The sequence below is a fragment of the Myodes glareolus genome, chromosome X, assembly GCF_982192425.1.
Source record: "Myodes glareolus chromosome X, mMyoGla1.1, whole genome shotgun sequence".
NCBI lineage: Eukaryota > Metazoa > Chordata > Mammalia > Rodentia > Cricetidae > Myodes > Myodes glareolus.
In genome coordinates this window covers 147518951-147538872 of record NC_142053.1, presented here as the reverse complement: position 1 = coordinate 147538872, position 19922 = coordinate 147518951, and the positions used below count along the sequence as shown (strand labels likewise).

The 19922-nt window shown below is 40.0% G+C and overlaps 1 protein-coding gene across 9 annotated transcripts; it reads right to left on the bottom strand.

The window, feature by feature from the left end:
- Positions 1 to 3631: 3631 nt before the first annotated feature.
- On the bottom strand, positions 3632 to 19608 carry LOC148117541 (uncharacterized). Of its 9 annotated transcripts, none has more exons than XM_087902852.1 (9): positions 13368 to 19608; positions 12915 to 12982; positions 10927 to 10997; positions 9120 to 10493; positions 7787 to 7891; positions 6331 to 6467; positions 5612 to 5805; positions 4581 to 4765; positions 3632 to 4013 (listed from the first exon to the last, which is right to left on the bottom strand). In XM_087902852.1, the coding sequence occupies exon 1, from the start codon at positions 19395 to 19397 to the stop codon at positions 15663 to 15665; it is 3735 nt and encodes a 1244-aa protein (XP_087758978.1). In that variant the 5' UTR covers positions 19398 to 19608; the 3' UTR covers positions 3632 to 4013; positions 4581 to 4765; positions 5612 to 5805; positions 6331 to 6467; positions 7787 to 7891; positions 9120 to 10493; positions 10927 to 10997; positions 12915 to 12982; positions 13368 to 15662. The 9 variants fall into 9 exon arrangements, with proteins under 9 accessions (XP_087758978.1, XP_087758980.1, XP_087758977.1 ...); XM_087902854.1 differs by having other exon boundaries at positions 9120 to 9329; XM_087902851.1 differs by lacking the exon at positions 12915 to 12982 and having other exon boundaries at positions 9120 to 9329; positions 10393 to 10493.
- Positions 19609 to 19922: the final 314 nt, after the last annotated feature.

Genomic DNA, 19922 nt, shown 5'->3' with positions numbered 1-19922 from the left:
AAGTGTCCTGTACAGCCTTTAAAGGCAGTATAGGTGGGGGGTGATTCACTGAATAGACTATTCCAAAATCCATTAACAATGGCCTTTCAGTTGTCATTATCTTTCAAGTCATGAGAACCTAATCTCACTGAATACAGTCTTTATAAGATTTTCAAATTGTTTATTGGTCACTATCGTCATCACTGAGGAGAACACACCGGGTAAGAAACTATTGACTTCAGTTGCATCCAGCTAGTGGTGAGCTTTCCTATGTTACCTTCTTTTATCTATGCTTTATTAAGAACTATCTATGCTTTATTAAACTCAGATAAAAAGAATTCCTAAAAGGCGGTAATTAAGAAACACAGCAAATTCATACATAACAAAACATAAATACAAAAACTCACAAAGAAATTTCATTGGAAATGATAAAACCAGGAAGGTGTCTGTGTCAACTAGGACAAGATTCAGCACAGAAAATATATCAACAGAATGCAGGATTTATTTTGACTTTATTTGAGAATAGTGAAAACTTTGAGAAAAGCTCTCCATGTTATTGATTGAAGGAATTTCTATTCATAAGCTTCAACTATTTATGCAATAAGACAAGGGCTAAGACGGAGGCTAGTTTCTCTCTATAGAACATTTAGAGTGTTTTACTCTGTGCAAAATAGCAGTTGAAATTCCTTAGTGGATGGTTCTGGATCAGAGTGCTCCTCAGGAGCCTCCATTTTGTAAGCAATTTTTTTAGACTGGATAAACATTACAGTTGAGATATTTTCCTTTACTAAGGAAGTTACTCATATTATTGTGTTTAATTTTGACTCAAAACACAGTATGTCCCTCCTATTTTAGGCTCTGTCAATGAGATTATAATAATCCTCCAAGTGTCTTATTTTGAGGTGAGAATAATATAGATGATTCCCCTTTGTTGGAATACTTATAATTTTCTTGTTTTTTCTCTACCATCTGATAAAATTTTACCAGTATGACAGAGTAAACATGGATATGATAGCCTGAACAAGAATTTAGAAATCTGATAATGGATTTTCTAATATTTCTAGGGAAAACAGCAGGGGTATTTCCCACTACATAACATCTAGAAGAAACTCAGGGATACTGAATAGATGAGAAAGAGTTCCATAGTCAGAGAACTATTTATTACTCAATATAATTATTTTTGTTTAGACAAAATAAAGCTGTAATAAAAATGCCACACCTATGATAACATAAACATATATATTCTATTACTTTTATTTTTATATCCCTTTTCTTAGAAAATCTTATCAGAACATGATATGTATACATATGTATGTCCCCATTCTTTAATAAATACCCATGAATTCTCTGTTAGCCATTCTTGATTACTTTAATCCTTCCTTCTTTCCTCTTATTTATTATGATCATGCATTCTTAAAGACTTTCCAACATTTTATTTTGTTAATCCCCGGTACAAATGTTAATTTTAATGCCTTTCATTCTTTTTTGGTTTTTATGAGACAGAGGTCACTGCAGTTTTTGGAACCTGTCTTGGAATTCATTCTTGTAGATCAGTTTGGTCTCAAACTCACAGATATCTGCTTACTTCTGCTTCCTAAGTGCTGGTACTAAAGGCATGTTCTATCATTGCCTTGTTACAAATATTTCTTTTAAATTTATTTTGATTATGTTTTTTACATTTACTTTATTTGGTATTCAGTTTTATTTCATTTTCATTCATTTGTTTATCTTAAATTATATTTTTCTTTTATATAACAATCCCAGAACACTCTGTAGTCAAGCTAAAGAATGTAAGTAGTGCTTTCTTCATTTTGAGGATATAAAATGAAGAAGATAATAACTTGTCTTAATCTTTCCTAATCTATTATAGTGACATATTGACACCTGAATTTCCATGTGTGCTTTCCTCTTCAGCATAGCAGGTAGCTGTGGCCCAGTAGAAATGATCACAGTCATGTGACACAAATTTGTGTCCTTAGTATAAAGTTAATTAGTCTCAAACATGGGAATTCTAGTGGTTGTTTTTTGTTTAAAATATGGAAATGTATTAGTTTGTGGCAGATGCTAAGATCATAATCTGTTGCCTCCAAACCCCAGTGAGATTTTTATTGCTCATTTAAAAAGACATAGAGTTAAAAAGGGTGTAGTTGAGACCCGGTGTCTCATTTGTGATTTTAGTCTCCGGTATCAGTATACTGCAAATTGTTCAAGGGTGTCAGTTTATTTTCCAAATGAGATTAGAGTAAATTAACAATTAATGACTTAACAACTGACACTATTTTCCAAGTCATGGTTACCTATTCCACTGAATACATTCAGTCGACGAGTTTATCAAAGAGCTGATATGCATCATCTTCACTGAGAATTAAAACTGAATAGAATATTAAAGGCCATAATTGTATCACACAAATGGTGAGTTTTCCAGTGTTGCCTTCTTTAAATAACATTTCAATAAGTATTATGGCTCATATAGGATATAATCTTGTCAGGTACTTACCCAGGGATTCCAAAGAGTGATACTTCACAACAAAACTCACACCAGAGAGTTTTGAGTTGGATAAACCCAGGAAGTTTGGTTCTGCTCAGACAAGAAACAGCATACAATTGAGAAGAAGGTCAGGTTTTTATAGATTTTCATGGAGAGGTCCCGTAATTTCTCAGAGTGCACCTCTCCAGGGTAGCTATTGGAGGTGTTTCAATTCCAAAGTTTGAACTTTTATCTCAGTAGAACAGTGGCTGCAATAGGTCTATTTTCTGTCTTTTGAAAAGTTAGAGATTTTTATTGTAGTACCTTTCAAATGCTGGTTCTTAGAAGAGGTTCATGACCACTACTACATCAAGGGATTTATAGGTTTAAAACCCTAATTTTAGACTAAACAATGATTAAAGTGAACTATTTTGCTCTAATGATGCAGCACCCAAATTTATTCGCTCCGGTGTCCTCTGTCCTCTAAAACTTCAACATATCCACTCTCTGACGATTTTTAATTGATTGTTTTTAATTAATTGTATTTTTAATTGATATGTATTATCAACTAATAGCAATGACACTGAGTGAAGTTATGTTGCTGAAGAAATTAAGTCATACACCCCAAGCTCTAAGATCTATTATTTTAAGACACATCAGTAAGAAAGGATCTTCCAAATGACATCAAATGAAATTTTCTCTACATATGTGTTATGGTTGTGTGGTTTGATCCTACTGTGGGACTCCTGTGTATGGGAGCAGGTACTGTCTCCAACATTTTTACAGACTTTTGGAAACCTACTCCTCATTCTGTGTCACCTTGCCATGCCTTGGTGCATGAGAGGTGCTTAATCTTACTGCAACTTTGTTTGCTATGTTTTGTTGATTTCCATAGGAGACCCAATCTTTCCTGAGCAGAAATAGAGGGGGAGTGGATTGGGGGTGGGATCAGAGGGGAATGGGGAGGGTGGAGGTTGTGTCTGGGATATAAAGTAAATACATAAATGAATTGAATTTTTATGAAAATTAATCATTAGGTGTAAAAATTTAACATATCACAGGAAACAGTTTTGAACACACACACACACACACACAGAACATATGTTGGTAAAATGACTGCATTTGTAAAATAGAATTACGGTATGTCTTTGATACAAGAAGGTGGAAGATATGCATATGTTGTGATTTCCAAATAGAGTAGAACATTTATTCATTTGGTTGCCAGAGTTTAATGCCAGTAGATAATTAACATACCAAAAAATATCAAGGTGTCCTCTTTAAACTTAAAAGCAAACAATAATACCAAAAAGAGAACAACAATCAAAACAACAACAAAGTAACAATATCATCTAGGGCATCTTCAGAAGGATATGCAGTAATCTGAACATTATTGCAAGAGCGAGGCTGGTGTCTGTCACTTTTTCCACCTCACAGTTTGGTGTTCAGTCATCCTGTTCAGGGCACTAAGGTTAGGAACAGTCCACTTCTGATGTTCTGATGAATGCCCTCAAGACTGATGGCTGTTTTCCAGACTCTCCTTGCTATTCCTTAACTCTGAGGCCTCAAACTTGAAGGGAAGAATGTTATATTGATTAGAAGTGTGCCCAAGACTTCTGTCCACCTCATATGCATGTGTCTTCAAGCAGAGAGGGAATATCAGACAGTTGCTTGGTCAGAAGATAAAACCAGAGGCCCTTTGGATAAGGATGTTAGTATAGACACCATACATAACAGAAAAGGAAGATCTGAAATTCTCTTGGCCAGATGTGGAGTTTGAATACTTCATTAAAGGAAAAGAGTATGTATGAGACACCCTTGGTCAATGGGAACACTATTGAAGGCCTCATATTCAGACATTAAATGTCTCCCACATAAGTCAGAAATGTACAAATAGGGATCAAAGGGTCAGAGGTGAGAGGTCGGAGGCTTGCCAAGGTGCATGGTGAAGAAGGGGGGAAACAAGTGCCATGGAGAAAATACAAGGACCCCAGGGTCAGTTGGGAAATGTTTGAGGGCGTCTTGTGAGGTGTGTGGCTATCTGGGGCTATTGTAGATATAGACTAACATGTTGGATTGGGTAAAGCTGGAAATCAGCATACGCACTGCTTGACATGAGATCAAGGTCTCAGCTCACCTCATACAGTGGAACGCATTCCAGGAACTTCCTTATCATCGTCCAGCTCTTCATCGGAGACTCAAACATCTGTCCACTGTAGTGAATGTGTGGTAGGTGAGGCAGCAATCTGAGTATTTTCCAAATGCCTGCATGAGAGTCCCAAGCTGGCTCTCCTTCTCAAGCATATGTTCAGTTGCTCAGATCTAGGTTTGAATGATGGGGACCACATTTTATTAATTTTGACTCTGAGGCAGTTCTAGACTCTACTTGCAACAGATAGACTTGGAGACTTTAAGCCTGGGATGTCTGGAGAAGTCATTGTTTGAAGAAAAATAGTCTATGGTCTCATGTTTGGGTGGGGGAATGTCTGAGGCCACTGAATCAGAGGAGAAAACTGTGAGCTCTCCTTGAATAGAGAGGCCTATTTGAAGACAACTTGCATAATGAGAAGATCTGAGGCTGTCTGGCAAATCATAGGCAGTAGACTTAAACTCCTTTGGTCACATCAGAATGGTATGTGGCCCAATAATATGGACCTAGTAAGTTTAATCCCACAAGGGCATATTCAGAAGATCTAAGACCCCATGCAGGTTGGTAGACTGTACCTCTCTATTAGAGCAGGCAGGTCTGAAACCCTTTGGTCAGAAGACAAAACTTGGAGGTATACTTGGGAGAGGGGATAGTCTAAAAGCCACAACAGTAAAAAAAGGATACTCTCAGGCTTCTCTGCATAGGTGGAGCATATCCATGATGTGAGAGTCCCCTCTGTGTGCTGTGATTACCATTAATAAATAAACTGTTTTGGACCTACAGCAAGGCAGAACTTAGGTAGGCAGAAAAAGCCTAAGTGTACAGAAGAAGAATTCCTGCTATCAATTTGGGAGCAAGTGAAAGATCTAAGACCCTCTTACTTAGAAGGAGGAGTCAGAAGCTCCCTAGGACAGGGTGGAATAATCTCAGCCTCCCTTGGTCATATGTCTGTGACCCTATTGGGGAGAAGCTTAAACATGAATGATACCCTGAGAAATAGAGAAAACCCAGGCACTCACTTCTTCCTTGGCACCACACTTGAAATCACAATCTAGAATACACATTTTATGAATGTCCATGTCAGGCATGTCAGCAGTCTTAGAAGTCTTCTAAGAGGCTGCACGACAGAAGTCTGTGACTCAGTTTCTTCGTCTGGTATAGGTCAATCCACAAATTCCTCTTCATGTGGGACAGGAATTTTCTGTCTAAGGGACTAGAGTGAAGACATTAGTCTGTGTTACCCTCATCTTGCTGTTGTGTTCAAGGACCTTGGTCCAGAGAGCTCTGAGATCTCTTTAGTCAGAACAGTACTTTCCAAGCCATGCAAATTAGAAGTTATAAGTGAATCAATGGTGAAATGTCCTTGATCACACAAGGCAGGCCTGAGACACTCTTCATTGATGTGAAGGTCTAAATCTCACTATATAAGATGGGGTAGGGCCTTGGTATTTTGGACAGAAATAAAAAGGGCTATTACACCCTTTATCAAAAACATAATGTGGCAGAATTCATGGGAATGATGAGAAATATTAATGCACTCTGGTCGTAACTGGAGTTTCTGAGACATTTTGTGCACAGGTGATAGTCTACACCTATTTGTCAGAGGTGTAATCTATGGCAATGTTCAATGAAATAGGAAAGACAATTTTCCATTAAGCATAAGCATTCTGGAGCAAAGGAAAGTCCCATCTGGCCTAATCAGCTTCCAAATCTTTTTCAGTATTGAGAATATCCATACCTTTGTGGGCTTGTGAAATGCTGAGAAGTAATCGTTGCATGTTTTCAAAGTGGTTGGATGGTTATTTTCAGTCTAAGAAGCCACTGGTCAGATAAGATAATCCCATATATGTAGCACGAAGAAAGTTTGAAGCAATCCTAGACAGTTGGGAATATAACAGACATACATAGTCAAGAGAACAAGATCTATAGGCCCCATAGTAGAGATGGTAGGCCTGCACCATCCTTGGGCAAAAGAGGATATATTTCAAGCCATCTTTGGCTTTGGGAGAAAGTTTTATTTCCCCATAGATTGAGGGGAAAAACCAAGTATTTAAATTGTGTCTGATGCTATAATATGCGGAGTTAGATACTCTGAATCTCCTCTATGAAAGAAAGACATTTTCGGACCTCTTGATCAGATGGCAGGAATTTGAGGGTCCTGGAAAAAAAAGAGGATAATGATGACCCTTTCAGATGATGTATTGGAGGTGAAACATATTTAAGTAGAAGAGGAGAAGGTCTGAGTCCTCCTACATCAAAAGGGAATGATTGGATCCTTGCTATGTGAGGGTAAGTTTTGAAGGCCATTTTGATTGGAATTTGAAAGTTTTGGGGCCTTGGACAGGTATACATCTTCCCTGGCCCCGTCAGTCATGCAGGATAGATATCATGCCCTCTTGATTACAGAGTGTGCATTTGAGGTCTAATTGACAGAAATAGATGGTGGTTAGGAATGGAAGACTTTGGCAGACTTAAAGAGGGAAGCAAAGTCACAAACCACTTAGGCAAAAGGGAGTATCCTAGTCTACCTTGTGCAGTGGAGGAAGGACTTCATCAGAGTTTTGAAAATTCACATATCCAGGAACACTGTGGCAGTCCTGGTGGCAAATTTAGCATCATTTATCAGTCATGATTGACAGGGTCCAGTTCTTATCACCCACATTGGTGTGTGCATGAAGGAGGAGACCTCCTCATTCTGGTGACTTTAATGAAACAAAGATGACCTAAGTCTCAGGCTCTGTTACCTCAAAGCAGAGCAAGATGAAGTCCCTTCAGTCACACATGCATTTTCAAAGTGGATGTAGTTAGAGGGGAAAGATCTTCATTGTGGGAATAATTCAGAAGCCCACATGCATATAGGGGGTGATCTGAGGATCCATTAATCCTGGTCACCTTGAGAAAAAAGGAAATTCTGAGATGACTTTTATACAAACCAGGTATTCTTATGAATTTCCTTAAACTGAGAGGGACTGCCTTGGGTATTATTTGTTATAGCGGAAGGGCCTGACAGCTGCTTTAATCAAAGTGGTCTTCTGATAATTAGTCATCAAAAAGGTACAGTGTGAGATGCCTTGAAAATAGGAACAGTTTGGGAAACCCATATTCAGATGGGAAACTTCTGAGGTAAATCTGAACTGTGTTTCTTATAGAAAAAGTGCCTGACTATGTTTGACCAAATAGCGAGATCCACTCACCCCATTGTGCAGAAGAGAAAATGCTAGTTTAACTTGAGTGGTATGGTTCAGCATCATTTGCTTCCTACTGTGTTTCCAACTTCCATGATCCATGTATTGCATCAACTGTTGGGAAGAGTACAAGAAGCAATTACAACACTCTTTCAACATGATAAGTGGTTGTGCAAACTTCAATGCTTCCTCAGGGTTGTATTGATCTGTGCTTAATCATCAATGTAAGTGATGTGGGATGTCCTTCTGTATATGTTTTTTTTGGTTAATAAATAAATCTGCTTTGACCTATGGCAGGGCGGAATATAGCCAGGCTGAAAGAGATATAGAAAGAGATTAGGTGGAATCCAGGACAGGCCATGTAGCTACTGAAGGAGAAGTACAGCAGAGTTTTTCCAGTAGGCCACAGCCGTATAGTGATACATAGATGAATAGAAATTGGTTAATTTAAGATGTAAGAGTTAAAAAGAAGCCTGGGCTAATAGGCCAAGCGGTGTTGTAATTAATATATTTTCTGTGTAATTATTTGGGTTTTAACAGCTGGATTTTAAGCACAGTCTTCATTTACATGAAATATGGGAACATTTTACATTTTTGACAGCTACATTCTAGGCAGATGGCATGATTATTAGTTTTAGTTTTTATCTTTTTTCCTCTACCTAGAATCTCATGAGATCCCATGGTTATAAAAGCGTTTTCATAGCAATCTTAGCCCCTGGGATTGGTACTAAGGTAATATGAGTCCAAGGGTCAAGTGAAATGTGTCCATGAAAGAAAGGGAATGCTCTAGGGCATCCCAGGGTCAGTGGCTAGACCTGAAGCTCAATTAAATACAGAGTGAATGATTTGCAACACCTTTGGTCATGGAAACCAATTTTGACACCTTGTTTATCACTGTGGAATATTCCAGGCACCTTTTGGCAAAAATGGGATCTTTATAGTTTTTGTGGTTGAAGTTTGTAACCATAGCTCCCCCTTTCACTGTAAAAGCAAATCTGATTCTTACTTTTACAGTGTAAGTGGTGTAGGAATATTTAAGCTGGGACCTATTTATTCAAAGGTAAAGTATGTGGGTCTTTGCCACAAAATGATTACTTGAAACCACCTTAGGCAAATGGGGAAGATCTGCAGTAGGCTTTGTCCTAGGAGGGAGGTCTGACATTTTCATCAGTGAAGTAAAAGGAGTACGCTAGTCTGAAGAGAGTGGAAGCATTGAGAGTGGAAGCAGTGAGAAAGGGAAAATTTTGTGACCTGTATAGGGCAAGGGTATGAGTTAGAAAATGCTTGCACAGAGGGGAGAAATGTTATGCACCATCCTGTTGAAGGTGAATGTCCTTACTACCTTATTCAGTGAAGGAAGGTCCCATTACTGCACTTCAGCTTCCAACTCTTCTTTAGAGCTTGCTCATCTTGTGTTGAGTCTTGGAGAGTTCAGGCAGCAGCAAGACCATTTTTCAGTGTGCCTGGATGGCTATCAACAGCTAGGTTTCCTCTTTTTTGAGGTTGTTTTCATAATCCGTGTATGGGCAGCAGTGATGGGGTCAGTTGATTTCTAGTCATTGGATTGAAAAAACATAGCTTAGAATTCAGTTTCCTTTTCTACATTTAGGACTGGGGATCACAACCTAGAGTGGATCAATGCATTTCCCTAGCCACCAGTGCCAAATATAAATGGTTTAAATCATTTTTATTTAGAGTAGCATATTTTCAAGGTACTTCAAAGACAGAATGGAATGCTTGAGAATTTTTGATGGAATCCTACAAGGTAGGATGCAATATTATTCAAAATAACATCTCTAATGTCACCTTGTGGTGGGGAAGAATTGTCTGTATTCTGTCAATCATGTTTTAAATAAACTCTGATTGGCCATGCATGAAGTATAGGTGGGTCAACCAGACAGGAAGTAGAGGCTTGGAAATGAGAACAGGAGTATTCTGTGAAGCAGGAAGCTCCCCCCACACTCCTGCCCAGACTCCAAAGAGGTGAGATGTGACCTGCCCTGATGAGAAAGGTACTAAGCCATGTGGCTAATATAGATAAGAAGAATGAGTTAATATAAGTTACAAGAGCTAATAGGAAGCCTGACCTAATGGACCAATCAGTTTATAATCTTATGGAGTTCTCTGTGTGATATTCTTTGGGGCTTGTTGGCTGTGGGGTAGCAGGTGGGACATAAACTCCAATAGTCAGCTCTCATGTTACAACCTTGTGGAAAAAAAGAATGCATGAGTGTCCTAGAGTCAAAGACAATGCTTCCTCGTCTCCCTTGTACAGGTGGATAAGGTGTATGTACACATTTTTAATAAAGGGAAGGATGATGGCCCAGTCTGACTCAGGGTAGTTCTCATGAAAACTTCAATAAAAAAGTATATATGAGGTCTCTTGAAAACAGGGGAGAACCTCTTCTCAGAATGGGAAGCTATGAGACTACCTTGAGAAAATGAGAAATCCCGAATGTCTTTATTCACAGGGAGGAGGGTTCCAGTCATATTTGATAGAATATGCAGTTCACCCATGATCAGAAGGGGAGGGTTCCATGGCATCTTGGGCAATGGAATAAGATTCTGGCACTGAACTAGCATCCAGCTATTTTCCCCAAAGCAAACATACATACCCAGTGTGAAATCTTTGAGAGTCTAAGGCAAATCTCATAACAATCTTCCAACAGGCTAAGTGGTTATGCAAGCATTGATGTTTCCTCAAGGTTGTGTTCAGCTGTGCATATTTGTGAATAAAAGAAACAGTGCATTTTTGATTACCAAACTTGGAAACACATGGCTTGATAGCCAATTTTCTCTTTCTACCTTCTGTCCTGTGATCTTAAAGCAGAAAGTTGTGAGATCCCATTGATCACATATGTGTTTATATGCTTATGACCCTTGATCAGAGGGGCCAGATCTAAAGCAATCCTAGTTAGTAGAGGAATGTGTGAGGTCACCAACTTTAGAAGGGAAGCTTGATGGTTCTTTAGTCTTAGGGTAGACTAAAGAGCTGAAGGTCAGAGGGTGGAGGTCTTAGACATCCCTTCTATTCAGGGGTCAGTTTTGGGTGACCTTTCAATAGAGGTTGATATTTCAGATTTCCTTTTGTGCAAACTGAACTTCTGCAATCCTCTTCCTGGAAGAAAATAGATAATTGGTTCACAAACCTTCAGGGAAGACCATGAATGTCTGATACTTGCTTGACTTGGTAGTATAATGCACTCTTGGTCTGACACCACTGCAATGAGAAGAAAAAAGACAGAGTCACTTGGGAGGAATAAGAATATATAAGGATCACGGAACACCAAACAAATATTTTAGGGTAGGGCTCATTGGAAAATGGGGTTTAGGGAAATCTAAGTCTTAGAAGAATTCTGACATCTTGTTCCATGTACTGAGAAGGAATAGGTGACTGATTAATAATAATAATAATAATAATAATAATAATAATAATAATAATAATAGGAATAGTAAAAATTCTGAGCCCAAAATAAGAGAGAAAACCTCTGAGACACTATAGAAAAATGAGGACAGAATCACCTTTGGGCAGAGTGTGAAAATGTCAAACACAATTCTGTTGAAGGTGAATATCCTTGGCAACTTATACAGTGGAGAAAGTTTCCAGTACTGATCATAACCTTCCAACTCTTATTCATAGTTTGTGTTCCTTCTAGGAGAGACAAGGCAGCAACTATCTAGGTCTTCTTCCAAAGGCCTGGATGATTGTTCCTGGCTAGTTTATGTCCTGTAGTTTGTGTTCAGCAGTCCTTTTCTAGACAGAAATGTTGAAGTCTTTCCAATTATATTGACTGATCATAAGGCAGATGTCATGGGGTTCTATGCTCTGATGGTCAAACATGCCTATGGAACCTCAAACCAGAGTGGAGTAGTGTCCTTTGTTTATAGAGAGAGTCTCCCATGGACCTATGCCTGAACAGCTTGATGGAAGACCTATTAGGCCATTCATGGAAGGTTTCAGGCTCCATGTTTGAAAGGGAGAATGTTTTGGGAAGTTAGGAAAGAGACCAAAGGTCCAGAAACCCACAAGCAGAAGATGAAGCTCCAAGGTTACTTTGGGAACTAGAAGGATAAGCCAATATCTTATAAGGTCCAAATGTCCTCACACTATGGAATACCCATGTGCTTGGGGGCTCTGAAGATTGATTTCAAGAAGAGTGCTTTTTTTCCTTTTATAATTGATTTTTATTGAGCTCTACATTTTTCTCTGCTTCCCTCTCTGCATCTCCCTTCTCCTTCAATCCTCTCCCTATTTCCCCATGCTACCAATTTCCTCAGGAGATCTGCAAGGGAAGCAGAGTGTTTCTATACTGATTGGTTGGTAGTTGCTAGCCCTGTGTCCTCCATATGCCTTTGATCAGTAGCACAGGCATAGGAGACAAAGTGGGACCACTCCATTTCTGGTGAGAATCTTAAAAGTAAAAGGGTTTAATCAGGGATCAGATTTTTACTGTTTTGTCCCAGGATATCAGTTCAGAGTGGTCTGACATCCCTTTGTTCATTTGGGCATGCCTGGACACCCAGATCAGAGGGGAAAGATTAACATCTTCACAGTTAGAGAAATAGAACTGAGGTTTCTGCAGATAAAAGTGGTTTTTCTGAAATGCCAATGTCAGAGAGTTCCTATTTGGAGTTTACATGACTAAAAAATGAACATTTGAGTGAGTCTTCATGTCACTGGCCTGGTCTGTATCCCCTTAATCAGGTGAGTTTCTATCAGTTCCCTTGAAAGGAAATGGTGTGTCTTAAGTCCCCCCTTTCAAGGAAAGTAGAATATAACCACCGTCCTTGACAGGGTATTTATTGTCAGAGGCTCTCATTGGATCAATATTGTGCCTACAGTTTACTGAAGTGCAAATCTGAGACCCATTAATTAAGAATAATGTCTGAGGTCCACTTCATAATATCAGAAATTATATGGGCCCCTCACACAAAAGGAACATCTAAGCCTTTGAAAAAACTGGGAAGATGTAGGACTCCCGTTTTCCAGGATGAAGATCAGATATCTCCTTGATCAAAGGGAGGAGTAAGTACCCTTGTGACGAAAGGAGTTTCTGAGACCCATGAGGCAGGGGAGATATGATCAGGATTTGAAAATCCCATATAACCATGATAAAAATTCAATTGATTTCTATACCTCATAAGCTCCTAGAATTGCTTAACCATATAACTCTTCTTCATAGTTTAGAATATCTTTAGCTGAATCTGCAAGAGACCAAGCATCAATATCAGGATTCATTAAGATACTCAGGAGGAGGCACAGTGTGGTTTACTCCTAAGAATTCTATGCAGGCAAACGGGACTTGGTGTCACTGAGAAATCTATACCATGGCTACTTTACTTAAGGAAGTGTCATGGATTCCTGGATTTGTCTACTTATCTTGACTTCTATGAACTAACCACAGGGAAATATGCTCATTTGTCAATGGTGAAATATTGCAGGTGCACTTCTTCAGAGGGAAATTTATGAAGGCCATTTGGGCCAAAAGGGTATTTTACGGAGTAAGTTATCACAGAAAGAAAATATTAAGGTTTTGGAAAGGAGAGAGTTCCCAAACCTTGTTGGACAAATGGGAATGCCACTGCTTACCTGCTGTAGAGGAGGAGATCCATGGAACTTGCTAGTCCTGCTCCAATTCTTCAGTGAACTCTGGAAAATTCTTTTCTCTGAGGACTCCTTTTGAGGCATAATGACAGTCAGATGGTTCTTCTTACAAGTTGAATTATAGTCCCTAGGTCTGTTCCCTACTTAAACTGTGGATAGGCTGCACAGGTGTAGACATGGAGGACAGGCATATATCTGGTGTGCAGCATGAAAACAGATGATCTTAGATCCAGGGTACTTTTTATTCTTCTGCCATGCAACTTCAATGTAGAGTTCCATGAGGTTCTTTTGGTGGTCAGAAGTGTATTTACTGGCCATTCAGTTCTGAATGACACGCTGTAGTCTCTATTAGTTATTTGGTAGACCTGAGTAGGCCATGAACACAAAGAGAAGTTCCTATGTTTTCCTGATAATAGGGAGTCAATCTCAAGTACCTGTCAACCAAGTCTGAATTTTTGAGAGCTTTTTCAGTCACAGGGCCGGTTCTGTAGCTTACTTTATCAAACGGGTTTGTCTCAGACTCCTCCAGTAGAGACAAAGGAAGCTATGTTTTCTTGTTCAAAGACAGCATGTTAGAGAAACCCTCCTTTGACAAAGTATGAAAAATTAGGGTTTACTGTGGTTGAAGTAAATAAATTTATAACCCTCTTGAGAAGATAGTGCATCAAGGTGTAAGCTTCCTCAATTAGTGAATTAATTTAATTTTGAGGGGTATATCTAAGACATGATGGAGTTGGTAGCTGGAGGTCTGAACTGTCCTGGTTCGGGAATGAATCTTACTCTCCAGTGTAATTTAGAAGAAATTCTATGGCTCATTAATTCTAAAGGGTTTGTATTTCTGGTCTTCTTGGAGCATTGGGGAAGTCTGAGACATCTTTGCTTCTCACATTACATCTCAGGCTTCCTTCAGCATTGAGGATGTGCACAAAACCCTTGTTATGAAGTTATAAATATGAGGTCCATTTGGGCAATTAGAGAATGTTTGAGGTCTCCTGATTCTCAAAGGAAAGGTGTGTCAATCTTCCCTTGAACCCTGAAGTGGAGCAGACTGAAGCTTTTGTTGTTGACAGGTAATAAGTTTACTGATAAAAGTTATGGGTTACTTTCAATATAGACAAAAAAGACTGAGGCCACTTTGGCCATTGGAAAAGATCTGAGACCCCCCCAGTGCTGAAGGAGAGGTCAGAAGATCCTTTCATTCATACATCTGTTTTGAAGAGCTTTGGTTCTGTTGCGGTGGGGCTATAGCCTTCTTGAGAATTGGTGGAGTGAATTCTGCATCCTGGTTCAGAAGAGTTGTGCCTGAGCACCCAGTGAGTCCTGGAAAATAATTTGAGCTCCACTTCAGTCACTGGGGCAAAGGATGAGTCCTCCTGGGCCTGAAGGAATAAGTCTGAGGCCCCTTTGTCAGAAAATAATATTGGAGAACCTCTGTACAGAATGAGAATGAAGCATCCAGAGAAATGGAATTTTGAGTACAAAATTTTCTGTTTTTAGAGACAGAAAGCCTTATGCTATTTTGGGGAATGCAGAAAGGTCAAAGACTCTTGTGGGAAGCATGGAATATCAAGAGTCAATTTGGGAATTAAAGAAGTCTGAACATTTCCTGATCAATCTTCATGGGAATGTAGAATATCCATGTCTTGCAGTGCAGGCAGCAGTGTGATCAGTCTTCAACATGCTAGGAGGCAATGTCTCTGGACCAAATCAGTTAACTACTTCTGTTCCTGTGATTTATTCATTTTTTTATTTCTCCTGATCAAGTTAAGGCATATATACTGGGTTTAGGGCACTGCTGGATGTTCTAACGCTCTAAAACTTCAGGCACCAGGGTAGTTTTATTTTTGGACAGAGGCTTTGAAGTCAGATGATTAGAATAAGAAACACTCAGAACTTCTTAGACAGAGGGAGTTAATCTGTCACCCGCTAAACCATATGAAGTAAATCTCGGGCAACATTAGTCAGAATAAGCACATGCTATTCTCAGTGGGTAATAGATTGTTTATCATGTTCTGTGTAGAAACTGTGACCTATTAATAATCAGATGGAAAATGCCTGCCTTCTTTATAGTCAAATGAACCAATCTGATGCCTCAATGTACATCTGGAATAGTCGGGAATGGAAATTCAAGGTTTAACGGGTTTTTGATGAGTAGGAAAAGTTATAAACTCCTGTGGTTTATGTGAGACACAGAGTAGAAAAATATGAGGCTGGCCTGTGCATAAGATGATATAAAGATGGCATGATAACAGAGAGTATTCCCTCTTGAGATGAGCATTTTTAGAACTTCAGTTTGACAGGCGTGTAAGGTTTGAAGCCTCCATGGGCAGAAGGATTGTATTGTGGGCTTCCTGGGGCAGAAATTGAAGTTTTAACCCACTCTACATTAGAGGGCACATTTCTGTATTCCCTTTGGTGACAAGGAGGAAATCTGTGGCTCAGTGTTTTAGATGGGCTATTCTTGAGGCTCTCTCTTTCAGATTGAAACATTCTAAAGCTGCCTTGGATGGGGTGGCCACAGGAAAGTCTGAGGCCCCTTTGGTCACACTGAGAAGACCTGGTGCCTTCTTGAGGGAAGAGGTAAGAGCTAAGGTTCTTTTTTGGCAAGGGGATCCTTCGGAGATTGCATGGGAATGAACGTGAATATCTGTGGCCTCCTAGGAGAGAAGGGTTACATATGGGGGTCCCATGTTCATATTGGAAGCCTGTGTCTCTTCCTTGGTAAGAAAGGGAAGATCTCAGGTCTGCTAGTTGAGGTCGACTATGTCTGAAATTTCCTTGGACAACAGGGAATGATGTGGCACTCGCTTTTGGAATTGGTGAATATATGAGTCCCCACTGTACAGGAATCCATGCCCCACTCCCCTCTCTGGCATCAGTGGAAGGTTTCTGTCCCTCTTGAACAGAAAGAGTGTGTTTAAAGTCCTCCTTTGTAGAAACAGGATGTCTGACATCATTGCATTCGGGTGATGAGAAAGACTTGACACTCCCAGTGGGACTGTCTCCATCTGGAGATGACCTGAAGCTTTGTTGGGCCTCACTGGGAGTTTTGATGACTTCTTGAGTATAAGGGGAATGCCAGAGTCTTGTTTTGGTAGAAGAAGAAGTAAGGCTGGAAGTCTCATGAGGAGAGATAGAATGTCTGAGAGTCTCTTCATGAGAGGGAGTAGTTCCTATGTCCTCTTCTGCAGACGTGGAAGCTTCTATGCTCTCTTGGGGAGTAGCGTTTGGTTCCTTGTCCCTTTTGACAGATGAAGCATGTCTAAATCCTCTTTGTGACAATGGGAGATTCTTACAGCCCTTATGTTCTGTATGGGAAGCATGCACATCTGCTTTGTTAGAGGGGGCCTGTTCCAATTTAGTTTTGATAGACCTGGAATGTTTATGATTGCCTTGGGGTGATGCAGAACTTCTGCCGCCCTCCTCATGAGACTGTGAGAATCTGCAGCCTGCCATAGAGAGGGAAGATTCTATGCACTCTTGAGGAGTAGCTTTTGGTTTCTGGTCCCTTTTGGAGGATGAATTTTTGGACTCTGTTTTGGACAAAAAGTGTAGTTTGCAGACCTCATGTTCTGAATGGGAAACATGAACATCTGTTTTGTTAGAGGGAACCTGTTCCAATTTGATTTTGGAAGATCTGGAACATCTAGGGCTGCCTTGGGAAGATGGAGAACATTTGAGGACCTCCTCATGAGATCGGGAGGATCTACAACCTCCCTTAGCAGAAGTAGTAGTGGGGCTCTTTTTGGGATCACTTTTAGGCCTTGCATTAACTTTGTTAGAAACTGTATCTCTGCCCTCCTTTTTGGGAGAATGGTGAAATTTCAACCCTTTTTCTTCTGATGGGACAGATTTGAGGCATGATTCTTTAGAATCATGTTTTGATTTTGTTTTCTTTGATTTTGAATGTCTGGAGCCACCTTGTGGAGAGGGAGAACATCTGAAATATTTTCTAGAAGGGGAACTAGATCTGAAGTTCAATTCTGATGATTCTGGGGGTGAGACACTCCTTGGAGGAGTAGAGGTAGAACTTGAGTTCTTTCTGACATATATGGAAGATGTGAGCCTACTTTTGGCAGAAGATGATCTTAAGACATCTAGTTCTGAAAGTGAATATCTGATATCTCCTTCAGGAAATGGAGCATGCCTTGGTATTTTTTTGGTAGAATTGAAATGTCTATGGCTTTTATTAGGATAAGAGGAATATCTCAGACAGTCACCATGAGAAGGAATTGGAATAAAGTCGTCATGTGCACAAGTGGACAATCCCCAAACCTCCGTTGAAAAAGAAGTTCCTACACCTTCTTGGGTAGATGGCATAGGTTCTAGAACCCCTTGGGATGGTTTGAGGTTTCCAAGAGTCTCATGGAGAGGTGTTGATGGCTCCAGACTTCCTTGATCATGTAATGAAGGTCCTAGAGTACATTGGTCAGAGGTCAAATGTCTCAGAGCCTCTAAAAAAGATGGTAAAGATTCCAGAGCACCTGACTCAGATTCTGAAGTCTTACAAACCTCTTTGACTGTTGGCAAAGGTTCTGAGGTTTCTGATATAACAGAAGGTTGCAGAGTCTTCACTGAAGGAGGCAGATGTTCTAAATAATCTTGGGAAATTGTTGAAGTTTTTGTAATCCCTTTGTTAGAAGATGGCATTTCTAAAATACTTTGGGTAAATAGTGGAGCTTCTAGTATCTCCTGATCTGAGTCAGAAAGTCCAAGATTTCCTGCTTCAGATGATGACTTTCCTAAAGACGCATGGTCCAAAGAAGGGCCTGAAGCCTCTTGGGATGACAAAGACATATCTGGAGAGCCTTGAGCAGATGATGAATGTCCGAATGATTCCTGTGCTGATTTGGGCAGTCTGAGGGCCTCTTGTGAATATAATGAATTTCCTGTATAGCCTTGCTGAGAGGGTGAATCTCCTTGTATACTTGAAGATATTTCCAGACAACCTTGTTCTGAGGGGGAGAGCGACCCAGTCCCAGATGCAGGTGGAGTGGGTCTCAGAGACCATTGTTCAGAAGGAGAATGCCCCAGGGATTCCTCCAGAGATACTGATGGTCCTAAAATTACTTTTTCAGATACAGACAGTCCTATGGTACTTTGGTCACAGAACAAAATTTCCAGACATCCTGGGGTAGATGGCAAAGTATCTGAAGTTCCTGGGGAAGAGTCTGATACATTATAAGCCTTTTTGGTAGATGGCAAAGGTTCTGATGTCTCTGTCATAAGGGGAGCCTGTTGTAGAATCTGCACTGAAGGAGGCAGATGTCCTAGAGAATCTTGGGCTGGTAATGCAGTGTGTATAATACCATGAGTAGAAGATGGTATTTCTAGAATGTTATGGGTAGAAGGTGGTGTTTCTGGAGGTCCCTGTAAATATTCAGATACTCCAAGATCTCCTAGATCAGATAATGATAATGATAATAACTGCCCTGAAAGCCCTTGGTCCAAACAAGTGCCTGAAGCCTCTTCAGGTGACAAGGAAGTATCTGGAGACCCTTGAGCAGAGGGTGAATGTCCATCTGAAGGCATGGACAGTCCCAGAGCCTCTTGTGAATGCAATGAATTTTCTGTATAGCCTTGCTGAGAGGGTGAATCTCCTTGTACACCTGAAGATATTTCCTGACAATCTTGTTCTGAGGGGGAGAATGACCCAGTCCCAGATGCAGGTGGAGTGGGTATCAGAGACCCTTGCTCAGGAGGGGAATGTTCCAAGGATTCCTCCAGAGATACTGATGATCCTAAAATTTCTTTTTCAAATACAGATGGTGCTATAGCTATAGTAGTTTGGTTAGAGAATGAAATTTCCAGAGATCCTGGGGTAGATTGAAAAGTTTCTGAACTTCCTGGGGAAGAGTCTGTTACATTACAAGCCTCTTTGGTAGATGACGATGGTTCTGATGTCTCTGTCATAAGGGAAGCCTTTTGTAGAATCTGCACTGAAGGAAGCAGATGTCTTAGAGAATCTTGGGCAGGTGGTGAAGTTTCTATAATCCGATGAGTAGAAGACAGCATTCCTACAGTGCTATGGTTAGATGGTGATATTTCTAGAGGCCCCGGTGAATATTCAGATAGTCCAAGATCTCCTAGATTAGGTAATGATAATGACAATGACTGCCCTGAAATCCCTTGGTCCAAACAAGTGCCTGAAGCCTCTTCAGGTGAAAAGGAAGTATCTGGAGACCCTTGAGCAGAGGGTGAATGTCTCAGAGATTCTTGTACTGATATGGACAGTCCTAGAGTCCCTTGTGTAGACAATGCATTTCCTGAACAGATTTGCTGCAGGGGTGAATCTTGTAAAGTCACTTTTTCACATGAATATATTTCTTGTAAACCTTTTTCTGTTGGTGAAGTTCTATCAGGTCCCATTTGAGATGAGGCAGTTTTCATAGACTGTTGTTCAGATTGAGAAAATTTCAGAGCTTTGTGGGAAACTGTTGGTGATCTCAGTATCCCTTGGTCAGTTATAGAAGGGCCTGCTGTGCCTTTGGCAAATGTTGAAAAACTCAGTGTCTTTATAATAGATGTCAAAGTTTCTAG

What these genes read in the sequence shown, in the direction of transcription:
- LOC148117541 (XM_087902848.1), bottom strand. Translation starts at nt 19,397, where the DNA reads ATGCTGTCTTCTACTCATCGGATTATAGAAACTTCACCACCTGCCCAA.